At 40.0% G+C, this 14,869-nt stretch overlaps 1 protein-coding gene across 2 annotated transcripts in view; it reads right to left on the bottom strand.

Moving 5' to 3' along the window:
* Positions 1 to 14,869, bottom strand: part of LOC126190781 (leucine-rich PPR motif-containing protein, mitochondrial-like) — a 185,958-nt gene that overhangs the window by 69,996 nt on the left and 101,093 nt on the right. For both annotated transcript variants that reach the window (XM_049931322.1, XM_049931323.1), the window contains exon 9: positions 10,552 to 10,772. In XM_049931322.1, the coding sequence (XP_049787279.1) occupies positions 10,552 to 10,772 (221 nt within the window). The remainder of the gene's footprint in view (positions 1 to 10,551; positions 10,773 to 14,869) is intronic.

Below are 14,869 nucleotides of genomic sequence, written 5' to 3'. Positions count from 1 at the left end.
CCATGTGCTCCAGCACCCAGCAAAAAGACACTTCCTACCCCAGAATTTGTAGTTGGAGGAGGGCAACCAGGATGTTCTGAACTATTTTACCTGCTGAATCAGAACAAACAAGGAATTTAGCGCCTGAAACATATCTCATTTGCTCAAGTGCCTGCAAGATCACATTTAATTCGGCGTCAAATACAGTAAACACATGAGACAATCAGAAATTGAGAACACAATCAGAGAAAACAGCAGAGCAACCCCAGTTAGACCCATCTGTAAATACTGCTACTGAGTTCTGGTACACAGCTGAGATGCCATAAAAGAATGAATTAAAAAATAAGCAGGAGTACAATCTCTTCTGTACTGCACTACATCTAAAATCACTCTGGTTTTCTGCAGTAACCAAGATGGCAGCCAACTAAAACCCTAGATTTGAGCCTCTACACGCCCCACACCTAGGGACTCTAGCACACATATCATGCAGATCCAAAATAGCCTCACTGCCTGGGGGTGTGTGATGAAGAGGCGTTCCATAGCTGGGCAAGCGATGGTATGGTATGCTGGGGAAGAGGGAGTAGTGAGGAAATGACACATCTGATGCACCATGAGAAGTTGCCACCGTTTGGTAAGTGGCATTTCACCAGCCTCTGAACAGGTACTGGGTATGGGGCTATCCTGTAAGTGCCAGTGGCCAGCCTGAACCCTTCATGGTGTACAATGTCAATGATCTTCAGGTAAGAAGGCCTCGCTGATCCATACACTGAGTACCCATAGTCCAGCTGCAATTACACAAAGGGCCTATGAAATTGGTGCAGACACATCCTGTCTGTTCCCCATGACCTGTCGCTGAGACACTTCAAGATGTTCAATGCCTTCTGGGTCCCTGTCTTCAGTTCCTTTAGTATTTTAATATTTAGGTTGCATTCCTGTGAATCCTGAAGTGGAACCACATCATGATTTCTTCTATGTTGTGGCGATCGATCCAAAGCCTCAATTCAAGACAATATCCCTGCAATTTATTGTATGGTTGTATCTGGTCATCATGCCTTCCTGATTTGTTATGCTCACTCAACCGACTCAGTGCTATGCAGTTCTGTTCACTACAATGCTCATTTCACAGGGTTTCATTTTGTCATTTCTTACATCAGAGTAACTATTCTTACACCAACTTTTTTCGGAGTAGAGAGATCTCTGAAAAATATACATCATCAATGTCTTTGTACTTGCAAAGATTAATTTCTCACAGCATGCAGTGGTAATAGCTGTATAGGAATCTCTACGAGTTCTGTGTCTTTGACAGGCTCTGCCAAACATATGTTAAGTCTCAGTACCTCTGTAAAAATTCACGAATGGTGCTGTCACTGTGGTGTCAATAATTTTGACTTGACTGTCCACTTTCGTTCAAACCACCCAAAATTTATTTAAAGGGCTGCCTGAAATTCACTGAAATTATTGTAGCTATTAGTGACTCTCATGACTCACATGTATGCACTCTCTTTCAAATTGCTCACATACATATCAGTACACTGTTTCTCAGAATGCAACGTTGAGGAAGTGTTTCTGAACTGATGCAGGAAAGCAATTGGGCATAATCCTTGATTTGGTTTGAACTCATGAAACTTCCATGCTTGTTTTAGCATTGCACTCAGGAAAACAAAATGTTACTCTTGTACTGTTTCACTTTTTTTTTTCTTCTAGTGCACTTTCATCTAAAGTGGTTTGCTGTACATGTTCAACTTTTGTGGCCAGATCCATGCATTGTTGCCATACACCAAATAACATTTTAATGATTGGCTGTTTGTGCTGTGAACAATCCCACTTTACTATCACAATACCTGCACTGATTTTATTTTCCACCTGATCGAGTGCCATTTTATTCCACACGCAATCTTCATTATGTAAATCATCATGCTTTTATAGGAACACACTGATGAGTTCCTTTTGTGGCTTTTATAATGCTTCTTGAAATTCTTATTTATTTCTTTGACCCGATCCACCATGAGATTAGCAACTTTGGCAGTTTGCTGCTTAATATCATCGTCACTTTGCTATTTAAGATCATCCTTTTGTTGCCCAAGAACATTATTCATTCCACTGATGTATTCAAACAACTGACTTAGTTCCACTGTTACTGGTCCACCATGACCAACTGTCTGTCTTGTAGCCTCCATTGTTGAGGTAACTCTCAGCTCTGCAAGTTCTTTATTCTCACAATTTAAGTTACTGTTATTTAACAAAATTCCTGATTTATTTTCAAAACTGACATTTATGACTGGATTGTCCTGCACTGCTACAATCCCAGCAGTATTATTGCTGCATTCATTTTTAGGGTAGCATGTGGCCTATTATTTTCAGAGTCACACCTATTTGTAGTTTATAGTTCACAGATTATTACTGCTTTCCAACGTGTGTGCATTTGTTTTTCTTTTTCTTTTTTTTTCCAAGAAAAATGAAGTGCTGCTGTGCTGGAATGCCACACACATACAATTTTGTAATGAAATTACTGGCACAGTTGCCAGTATTAAGGTGTCTCCTGCCTTACTTTGTCAAGGATTATACCTCTGTTTGTTGCCGTTAAACTGTTTCTTAATTAATAGCATATAGCGATCAGTGGATGAAGTGCAGTATGTACAACAGAATAAGAAGCAACTATAAACTCCTTTATCAATAGCGATAATGGAATCAAATAATGAAATCATGCCATTAGATTCTAATAATGCCTTGGGTTCAGAAATTATTCCCTCCTGAATGACCTTCGCTACACTTGATCTAATGCTAAATATTCTTCGCACAAGTGACTGAACACACACTATGGCACCACTTCAATGACAGCTCTTAATGATTTCCTTCTAAGGATTTTGCTGAACAGCTGTGGCTGTGGCTGATACAGAATGACAACCACTACTGCTGTGCAGTGCACCCAAAACTGAGCTACTGACTCTCTCATTGTCGTGACCAGAAAGGTTTAACCATGAATTGCTGCAGCTCATAGAAACTATACAATACCTGTCCATTTATCAATGAAGAGGCAGCATCAGTGATCTCATGGCAGACAAAAGGTTCCTCCAGAAAAGAGCTGGAGAAGACAATGTATTCTGCTATTCCATTTACTTGCTGATCCCCCCCACTGCCCCCTCTGCTTAGACAATAGGAGAAAATATCATAAAAAGAAAAGGCAAGCAAAACATGCAGCAGATGGTGTCACTTTCCCAATTCCAATTCCAACCCATGAGTCAACTACTAACATGAATACTTTAAATCAAGTGAAAAGTTAATATGTGAGCAATTTCTGTTGCATTGTCAGGTACAGTCTGAGATGATGATTCATCAAGATGTAATCTACACTGTAGACCAACATGCTTCAACAACATGGTGAACTGTCAGGATCACACCTCAAAATGCAACAAAGTGGTTTCTCTTGTCATAGCATATATGTCAGTGTGTGTGTGTGTGTGTGTGTGTGTGTGTGTGTGTGTGTGTGTGTCCAAATACAGATGTGACATAGGCTTAAAGCTTCTTTTTGTTTAAGGCAAATTGACATTCTACTGTTCCTGGTGGGGGCCTTTATTGTTCAGAGTTTGGTGGCTCCAATATTGGTCACTCACTCTTCTTCTCATTCTTGTAAGACAATGAAGTTAAGATGTACCTATAAGTCAGGTTGCTCAATTTGGGGGAAGGAACCAAACAGTGAGGTCATCGCTCCCATCAGGTTAGGGAAAGAAGTTGGCCGTGCACTGACAAAGGAACCATCCCGGCATCTGCCTGAAGCGACTTCGGGAAATCATGGAAGTCAGATTCTGGGATTTGCATTGGTAGCAGATCCACTGGAGAGGCTTCATTAGACAATGTATCAACACAATCACTGCCCAAAATGCCTATATGGTTTAGTGTCCAGAAGAATGCCACAGAGGATCCTGTGCTGTTGAAGTCATATAAGAGATCAATGGCAGAGACCAAAGGATGAGGCAGTGAATAAATTTTCAATCACCTTCCAACTAATGAGTGTGCCACTGAACAAGAGAATATTTCTAGCAGGTTTAGGTTGTATTTGTGTGACAACTCTACATTTTGACACAACTTCTGCTGTGTAGATTCTGCATACAGTGGGAAGGGAGTATTGTTCATAAACATTGTTGCTAATAAATAGGTATGTGAATTTTAAAATTTTTTCAGTGAACTGAATGTTCAAACAAATTTCAGGCTTGCAGTCAGTCATCATTCAATACATCCCATGATATTTCTACTGGGTACCTGGCAGACTCGCATTCGGGAGGACGACGGGTTCAATCCCGCGTCCGGCCATCCTGATTTAGGTTTTCCGTGACTTTCCTAAATCACTCCAGGCAAATGCCGGGATGGTTCGGCCGACTTCCTTCCCAATCCTTCCCTAATCCGATGAGACCGATGACCACGCTGTCTGGTCTCCTTCCCCAAACCAACCAACCAACCAACCAACCTGGCAGTCATCCTAAGGTGAGCCATCGAAGGCTGATGAAGACGTCCTCCATTCCGCAATATATAGAGCATTGTGGGTACTCTGTGCAGGCATCAAAATCAAGTTGACAGACAGACCACACTATCTGGCAGCAGCATCTTCATTGGTGAAACTGCAAAACTCAGCTGTCCTCAGCATTACCACTCACTGTAGTTGTCAGTGCACTCTGTAGTTCTCGAACAGAGCAAATATTAGAGATGGTAGCTGCTATCGCACTTCATCAGATTTTCTACCATACATATTTCCATGGTTTCTTTAATAATCAAGTCCCAAAACATGTTGCTGTGGGCAGAATCATTGTTTTATCATAGTCCGTTGAATGTCCAGTGGAAATACAATGTTCAGCAACAGCAGGCTTGCTTGGTTGCAAAAGGTGAGTGCAGCAATGATGTTCAGTGCAACATTCTTTCAAGGTGCATGTAGTCTGACCTATGTAAATGATACCACACTGACAAGGTATTTTGTAAATTCTGGCCTTTTGCAGTAACATATCTTCCTTCACTGTCCCCAGAAGGTCAGCAATCTTAGATGGTGGGCAGAAAACACCTTTCATCAAGAGGTTAAGACCACATGGTTTTGTACCACCAAGACAGTATGGCCTTCCAAAAATTCATAAGGAAAATCTTCCTTCACGTCCAATAGTTTGCAACATTGGAGCTCCCACATATGATTCAGCAAGACATCCAACTTCTTTGCTGAGATACGGAGCAAACCCTCATATCACAAGTGCAACTCAGCTGACCTTATCAATAGGCTGAGGGATCTCTGGCTAAGCAATTCATACCATTTAGTTAGTTTTAGTAAGTTTCAGGTGGGCATTACTGCTTTGTATCAGCCTACTCTTTCCTCAACCACTATTATTTTGAACAGACTGACTGTGTCGCTGTGGGTAGCCCTGTGTCTGCTGGGTGGCTAATCTTTTTATGGAGTATTTCATGGAAAGGCTGCTTCAATCAGCTGTCTAATGAAACCAACTGTATTTTGGAGATACATGGATGACACTGTCATAGTGTGGCCTCATGGAGGAGACAAATTAATGAAGTTTCTGCATCACATCAATCCATAACAATATTCATTTCACTATGGAAAGAAAGAAAGAGTGTTGTCTGCCTTTCTGGGATGTCTTGGTCATATGGAAGAATTATGGCTGTCTGGGGCATTCAGTTTATCATAATCACACTTATACTGATTTATATTTACAAGCTATGAGTGTGCTTAAAACATTTTCAAACAAAGTTCACACAGTTAAGATCTAGATAGGTTGCCTATAGAGTTCACCCACCTAAAGACAGTGTTCAGGGATAATGGATGCTCCACCTGGCAGATTAACAGGGTACTATAAGTTAAAAATAAAGAACTGGGGAGCAGTTTAGGTGGAGAATACACCAGCAAAATCTTTAGCTTTTCTTCCCTTTATGGGCAACATTTTGTTTAAGACAGCAAGAATCCTCTGTAAATTTTGGTGATTGTAGTTTTCTGCCCACCATCTAAGACTGCAGATCTTCCAGAGTCAGTGAGAAATGGTTTGTTAGAATTTACAAAACATCTTGCCAATGTGGCACGGCTTACATATGTCAGACCACTGTACTGAACATCAATGTTGCACCTGCCTTTAGCAATCAAGCAAGTCCGCTATTTCTGAACATCATATTTCCACCAGACATTCAATGGAGTATGATAATATAATGATTCTCACCGCAGCAACATCTTTTTGGGACTCCATAATTAAAGAATCCATGGATCACATGGTGGAAAATCTGATTAAGTGTAATAACTACCAGGAGACAGTGCATGGAACCATATCATCTCCACAATTTGCTCTAATCAAAGACAACAGAGTGTGCCGATGGCTGGAATGAGCAGTAATAGAGGACAGCTGAGTTCCACGATTCCACTAGGGAAGGCACTTCCACCGGGTAGTGTGGTCTGCCTGCCAACTTGATTCTGAAGTATGTGTGGTATACTCAGAGCAAGCTATGTGTTGTGGCACGGAAGATGTCTTCATCAGTCTTTGATGGCTTACCTGAGGATGACTGGCAGGTGACTAGACGAAATATTGTGGTATGTATTCAATGATAACAAGCTGCAAGGCCAAAATCTGTTTGAACAATAAATGCATATCTGGCTTTCTTTCCAACCTTACAAGGGGAGGCCGCCAATTGTGAGATTCAGATTCGATTCATACTGCGCATAATAAAAGCTCATGGCCAGAGGTGTAATGTGGCAAAGCACCAAGATGCACTTCTCAGCCGTTGTCGAGAAAATCGACAGTTAAAAGAAACCGTTGCGGTGAAATGCTCTCTACGATTAATGATTTTCTACAGCGTCGTAGCGCAGCGGTAAGCGCTGGGGTTCGTAATCCGAAGGTCGCCGGATAGAATCTAGCGCCATGCAATATTTTTTTGTTATTAGTTTTTTGCAATTCAAATATATATATATATATATATATATATATATATATATATATATATATATATATATATATATATATATATATATATATATATATATATATACAAACTATTAATGAATTGCTTATGCATGTTGGTGAAGGCGGATCGCTCTCCAATTGTACCGCCTCCATTTTTCCGTTTGTTTAACAGGGTGTACCAAAGCTGTCCCGCCCGCACTGATTTTCGACGATGTTATAAGTTGCGCTAAGGACCGCATCTACCTTCTTTCGAAGTTAGCAGGCAACTACGTTGTTAAGGGGCGGCTCGTTTCGGCCCTTTCAACATCTGTCCTTCAAGTGTAACGAGCAACTAACGGAGTTTATATTTCATACCTGCCACAGCAAGTTTGTGTTCGTGGGGTCTCTGTTCTAATTCGAACGTTTGACTTACGCTATACGTATTCGTTTCTACGTCTTCCGTTAACTATACGTGGTTAACATTATGAAGACAATTAATAACATTTGTGAAATACAACTTTGTTTGCGGAAAACATAATGATGTTCGAAGTCGCCAGTTTTTCCACGACAAACGACTTTCAACAACTTATTATATGCATAATTGTTGTAATTGATTGCCGGGAATTATATATATATAACAAATACTAAAAAAAAAGTTGCATGGAGCGAGATTCGATCTGGCGACCTTCGGATTACGAACCCGAGCGCTTACCGCTGCACCACCACGCTGTAGAAAAATAACTAATCGTAGAGAGTATTTCACCGCAACGGTTTCTTTTAACTGTCGATTTTCTCGACAACGGCTGAGAAGTGCATCTTGGTGCTTTGCCACATTACACCTCTGGCCATGAGCTTTTATTATGCACAGTATGAATCGAATCTGAATTTCACAATTGGCGGCCTCCCCTTGTTAGAGCCATTGTCATATATCGGACTACAAGTTGCATAAATGTGAACTACACAATAGAACCTACAGTAATGAATATTAGGGGCTGTGTGAACCTTGACTCCACACCACAAATCCATTCACATTACAGGGTGGGGAATTACCCTCCCCCCCCCCCTCCATAGGGGGATTGCCATCTGTGGGTTATGTGGGTAGATTATTGCAGGAGAAAAAAAGGGTTTCCAGTGCATATCTTTCAGCCTAATTGCTACTGTTTTCCCAGTTTTTAAAGCTATTCATAATAAGATTTATGTTGGGGAGATCTGGAAAAGCATCATATAACAGGGATGTTCTGGCCTACAGTAAATCTTAACCTTGTAGTTCATTAAGAGTTGTTGGTAACGCATCTTTAAAGGTGGAGTGTCTGCTTCAACAAGAAGGCTGTTGACAGGCTCGTGTGGAAAGCCCCAGTTGCAAGGTGGACTCCACTGTGCTGCACAGGAGCTAGCTGGCCAAAAACGGAAGGTGCTGCTGACCTGCAAGCAACATATCAATAGTCTAATCAGGTTAAAATTAATAACTGGTCAAATTTTACTAGAGTTTTTCAATCCACTCCCCAAGAAGTGTTCCTGAGGAAGTGTACGGAGTTTAGTATACTCATGCAGGTTGCCTTGACCTACTTTATACGCAGTAACCATGTAAGTTTGTGGTCAAAAAGCAGTCCTAAAAACAGAAAGTAAAAAAAAAAAAAAACAGACACCACATATACATATAATTCAGGCAAGATGGCCAACGATCTCTTCAGTGCAGATGCACATCAGGCTCAAACTTTTACTGGAGTTGGTGACATACTTTAAGTAATGAGGATAATGGGCAAGTGGCGCTACATTAATAGTGTATGGATAAACTGAGAATTTGGATCTGACAGGAGGTGTGCTGGTAGTCCATGAAATTGCAATGACCACTAGGTCCAGATGGCTTGGTGGTCAGGGCCACTGCCTAGTGAGTAGGAATTAAGAAAACAGTAAAGTTCGCCTACTCAATAGCTGCCTCTTTTTATGCTGCATTCAGCTGTGGTAACAAATCTAATATGCAAATTACCAACTCCAAATGTGTGTCTTTCATATAGACTGAATTAACATTTAATTAAACAGAATAGAGTAATAATCTAGAAATATATTAGATGGTTAAGTAGGGAGAGGTATTGGCATGCTGGATCCAGCTGCTCTGTAACTGTGGATAATATAATGGTCCAATACATTTATATAATTAAAAATATATAAAATACATAATAACTCAATAAATAAAATGTGTGGCTTTCAGTGCTGGTAACTAGAGCCCTAAGCTACCATTCAACACACTGTTTATCAAGACCAAATGAAACAGTCAGTGGTTATTACTTTTTAATACTTTTCCATAAGATTATTAATTTACTGTGACTACGTAACTTCTGTAGTTTTTGTGACATTCATAATATTAATGTCTCAATACAGTCACCTCATTGCTGTGAATATGCTGATGTGATTAGTTTTATGCGATGATGAAACTGTGAATAACTATCAAACTTGGAAGTAGTCACATTCTGTCATGTTGTGGATGTGCTGCCATATTTGAAACCATTTACATTCAGGCCATGATGTCCAGTTGACTAACTGTTGTCCCTCAACTCCTGTGGTCTGAGGAAAACTGAGGAAAACCACCGACTAGCTATAGCTGGGCGCTCGCTTCCCTGAAACTGAATGCTTTACTGCGACAGCTCAGCTGCCCTCCATCAACTTGGCCTCACTAGCAGAGCCAACCTTACAATACTATGGCTCGATAACTTTTAGTTGGCTGACAGCTCATCAGCATACGTGTTATTTTACAACTTCCATGTCCCAGATGGACATAAGCAAGTTGTGAAATTCTCTTGTAAAGGAACAACCTAAAACTGAGATAATGGAGAAGGTGAGAGTGATGACATTGCAAAAAGTTTTGCTGTAGGTATGCAAAGACGTGACACTGATAAGAGCTATTTTTCATCAGTTCTTATTGCATCAATCAGCTGGAATGACAACTACTAATGATACATTATACAGAAAAAAAAGGCAAACTACTCTCATTATCATCGCCGTCGTCGTCGTCGTCCTCCTCCTCCCCCCCCCCCCCCCCAAATGCTCCCCTCCCCCTCCCACAAAACAAAATATAGTATTTAAAGAGTTTACCTCTAACTTACATCATATTTATGCCGAACATTTACTGAATAAAACAATATTTTGTAACAACAATATCTTCTTCTTTTTTAATGATTCATTACAGCATAATACCCGTTGCTGATTTTAGACGCGCCACAGAAGCAGAAACCTCTTGAGATCATGCTAAACTGCATTTCAGTTTCAAGTATATGAAAGCTTGTAACTAATGTATACTTACATGACCCGAAAAGTTTGAATTCACATTCTGATCACTCCTTCAGTACGAGTGTAGTAAATCCCTATTTAAGAAAAATACCCTTTGAAGGAAAAATATATGGGCCCCGAGAGAAGTTTTAAAAAGGGGTTTAAATGTATTTGTGTGCCATACATGTTTTACAGCTTGTACTACATATGATGCAATTTTTTCCCTATTTCCTACATTTCACGTTGCTTTCCATTCCCATTTAATTTTATCACATTATTTCGTGTTATATTATTTTTCATTTTGCCTTGCCTTCTCAGTTATTTAAATTTACATTTTAATCTTCCATAAAGACAGTTTTGTCCATACACATATGTATAATTTTTATGTTTGACTTACTTGCATAATGTTGACAATTTCTTTCGCTTCTATTTTTATACGTTTAGAGGTCATAGCACCCAACAAGAAATAGCCTCCAACATCTGTATTGCTGTTATTGCTGATACTTGAGAAAGTCTTTATTAGGCTTATTACTGTTGGCAGGTCCTTAGTGACCAAATACGCAACAGCCAATGGAGTAGTGAGTGAACTGGCATCAATCTGAAATTTGTACGTTCCACCTGCAGTGGGACAAAATATCAAGGTATGAATATCTTGGTATGGGCTGCAGTTAGAAGAATAAAACTACCAAAATTTTAATGCAAATGTTATTATAGAGTAAAAGTTTTTAATGACGTACGTGAGAATGGACATAGGAAAGGGCACGCAGAAAGGGAGAGAAGGGTGGGGGGTTGGGGTGTAATGTTTGCTGACAGAATGAGTGAGGAAGAAAGATAAAATACATATACCTCTTAAAATTGTCAAGAATAGTAATCTGGTACCTAATACATATGAATTCACTATATTACTGCAATTATCTGCGTATGGCAAAGCACAGCAAAAATTATGCTATATACTACTACCTCCTGTTTGCTGGTTGTACCTTGTTGTTGTGGTCTTCAGTCCTGAGACTGGTTTGATGCAGCTCTCCATGCTACTCTATCCTATGCAAGATTCTTCATCTCCACGTACCTACTGCAACCTACATCCTTCTGAATCTGCTTAGTGTATTCATCTCTTGGTCTCCCTCTACGATTTTTACCCTCCACGCTGCCCTCCTATACTAAATTGGTGATCCCTTGATGCCTCAGAACATGTCCTACCAACTGATCCCTTCTTCTGGTCAAGTTGTGCCACAAACTTCTCTTCTCCCCAATCCTATTCAACACTTCCTCATTAGTTATGTGATCTACCCATCTAATCTTCAGCATTCTTCTGTAGCACCACATTTCGAAAGCTTCTATTCTCTTCTTGTCCAAACTATTTACCGTCCATGTTTCACTTCCATAAATGGCTACACTCCATACAAATACTTTCAGAAATGACTTCCTGACACATAAATCTATACTCGATGTTAACAAATTTCTCTTCTTCAGAAACGCTTTCCTTGCCATTGCCAGTCTACATTTTATATCCTCTCTACTTCGACCATCATCAGTTATTTTGCTCCCCAAATAGCAAAACTCATTTACTACTTTAAGTGTGTCATTTCCTAATCTAATACCCTCAACATCACCCGATTTAATTTGACTACATTCCATTATCCTCGTTTTGCTTTTGTTGATGTTCATCTTACATCCTCCCTTCAAGACACCATCCATTCCGTTCAACTGCTCTTCCAAGTCCTTTGCTGTCTCTGACAGAATTACAATGTCATCGGCGAACCTCAAAGTTTTTATTTCTTCTCCATGGATTTTAATATCTACTCCAAATTTTTCTTTTGTTTCCTTCGCTGCTTGCTCAATATACAGATTGAATAACACCGGGGAGAGACTACAACCCTGTCTCGCTCCCTTCCCAACCACTGTTTCCCTTTCATGTCCCTCGACTCTTATAACTGCAATCTGGTTTCTGTACAAATTGTAAATAGCCTTTCGCTCCCTGTATTTTACCCCTGCCACCTTTAGAATTTGAAAGAGAGTATTCCAGTCAACATTGTCAAAAGCTTTCTCTAAGTCTACAAATGCTAGAAACGTAGGTTTGCCTTTCCTTAATCTTTCTTCTAAGATAAGTCGTAAGGTCAGTATTACCTCACGTGTTCCAGTATTTCTACGGAATCCAAACTGATCTTCCCCAAGGTCGGCTTCTACTAGTTTTTCCATTTGTCTGTGAAGAATTCGTGTTAGTATTTTGCAGCTGTGGCTTATTAAACTGATTGTTCGGTAATTTTCACATCTGTCAACACCTGCTTTCTTTGGGATTGGAATTATTATATTCTTCTTGAAGTCTGAAGGTATTTCGCCTGTTTCATACATCTTGCTCACCAGATGGTAGAGTTTTGTCAGGACTGGCTCTCCCAAGGCCGTCAGTAGTTCCAATGGAATGTTGTCTACTCCCAGTGCCTTGTTTCGACTCAGGTCTTTAAGTGCTCTGTCAAACTCTTCACGCAGTATCGTATCTCCCATTTCATCTTCATCTACATCCTCTTCCATTTCCATAATATTGTCCTGAAGTACATCGCCCTTGTATAGACCCTCTATATACTCCTTCCACCTTTCTGCTTTCCCTTCTTTGCTTAGAACTGGGTTTCCATCTGAGCTCTTGATGTTCATACAAGTGGTTCTCTTTTCTCCAAAGGTCTCTTTAATTTTCCTGTAGGCAGTATCTATCCTTTCCCTAGTGAGATAAGCCTCTACATCCTTACATTTGTCCTCTAGCCATCCCTGCTTAGCCATTTTGCACTTCCTGTCGATCTCATTTTTGAGACGTTTGTATTCCTTTTTGCCTGCTTCATTTATTGCATTTTTATATTTTCTCCTTTCATCAATTAAATTCAATATTTACACAAGGATTTCTACTAGCCCTCGTCTTTTTACCTACTTGATCCTCTGCTGCCTTCACTACTTCATCCCTCAAAGCTACCCATTCTTCTTCTACTGTATTTCTTTCCTCCAGTCAATTGTTCCCATATGCTCTCCCTGAAACTCTGTACAACCTCTGGTTCTTTCAGTTTATCCAGGTCCCATCTCCTTAAATTCCCACCTTTTTGCAGTTTCTTCAGTTTTAATCTACAGGTCATAACCAATAGAGTGTGGTCAGAGTCCACATCTGCCCCTGGAAATGTCTTACAATTTAAAACCTGGTTCCTAAATCTCTGTCTTACCATTATATAATCTATCTGATACCTTTTAGTATCTCCAGGGTTCTTCCATGTATACAACCTTCTATCATGATTCTTCAAGGTTGTACCTTATATATGTATTAATATTATGAGAAGGAAAGTTGCTACTCACCATATAGCGGAGATGCTGAGTCGCAGAAAGGAACAACAAAATAACTCTCACAATTAAAGCTTTCGGCCATTGGCCTTCGTCAACAACACACACACACACACACACACACACACACACACACACACACACACATATACGCAAACACAAACACATTCATGCAAATGCAACTCACACACATGACTGCAGTCTCATGCAACTGGTATGCACGAGAGAAAGAGAGAGAGAGAGAGAGAGAGAGAGAGAGAGAGAGAGAGAGAGAGAGTCTATTGCTGACAAAGGCCAATGGCCGAAAGCTTTAATTGTGAGAGTCTTTTTGTTGCGCCTAACTGTGACTCAGCTTCTCCACTATATGGGGAGTAGCAACTTTCCTTCTCATAATATTGTTACATTCCATCCTGGATTTTCCATTATATGTGTATTAAATTTATGAAGTATGTGTCACATGAATTTTACAGTAAAACTGTCAAGAAGAAGGAAGAAATTTGCGACAAAGCAGGTGGATTGTTTCAATCTGTTATGCTTTTTCTATTCTCAATTTTTTTAATTTTTATCTTATTTCCAATACATTCACTGAGTGACATGTAGCACTTACCTGGGAATCTCAAGTTACTATTTAGAGTGAATTTCACTTAAATTTATTATTCAGATTCCCATTTCAAGTGTTTTGATTTCATTGGTACAATTAATGTTCATAAGGGCACTGTTAATGTTAGCAAAATCCTATGAGCTAATACCCATATTTGAGAATGGTGACCAACACCATTTGAAATTTACGCATTCCAACTTTTCTGGGAAGTATTTTAAATTACTAGAAACTAATTATCTTCTACAACAAGCTGAGGTGACAAAAGTCATGTGATACCTTCCAATACTGTGTTGGACCTCCTTTTGCTTAGCATAGTGCAGCAACTCGATGTGGCGTGGACTCGTGGACCCAAAAGTCACTGGAAATCCCCTATACAAGTATTGAGCCATGCTGCCACTACAGCCATCCATAATTATTAAAGTGTTGCTGGTGCAGGATTTTGTGCATGAACTGCCCTCTCGATAATGTCTATAAATGTTTGACAGGATTCATGTTGGGCAATCTGGGTGGCCGAATCAATTGCTTGAATTCTCCAGAAGGTTCTTCAAACCATTTGTGAACAATTGCGGCCTGGTGATAAGGCATGTTGACAGCCATAAAAATTCCACTGTTGTTTGGGAACAGGAACTCCGTGAATGGCTGGCTGCAAATGGTCTTCAAGTGGCCCAACAAAACCATCTTCAGACAATGGTAAGTTCAGCTGGATCAAACGGCCCGTTCCATGTAAACACAGCCCACACTTTATGGAGCCACTACCAGCCTGCCCAGTGCCTTATTGACACTTGGGTCCATGGCTTTT

This window comes from Schistocerca cancellata, chromosome 6 (assembly GCF_023864275.1).
Source record: "Schistocerca cancellata isolate TAMUIC-IGC-003103 chromosome 6, iqSchCanc2.1, whole genome shotgun sequence".
NCBI classification, from domain to species: domain Eukaryota; kingdom Metazoa; phylum Arthropoda; class Insecta; order Orthoptera; family Acrididae; genus Schistocerca; species Schistocerca cancellata.
The sequence above is the reverse complement of the archived record's forward strand: the minus strand, read 5'-3'. Positions and strand labels throughout refer to the sequence as shown.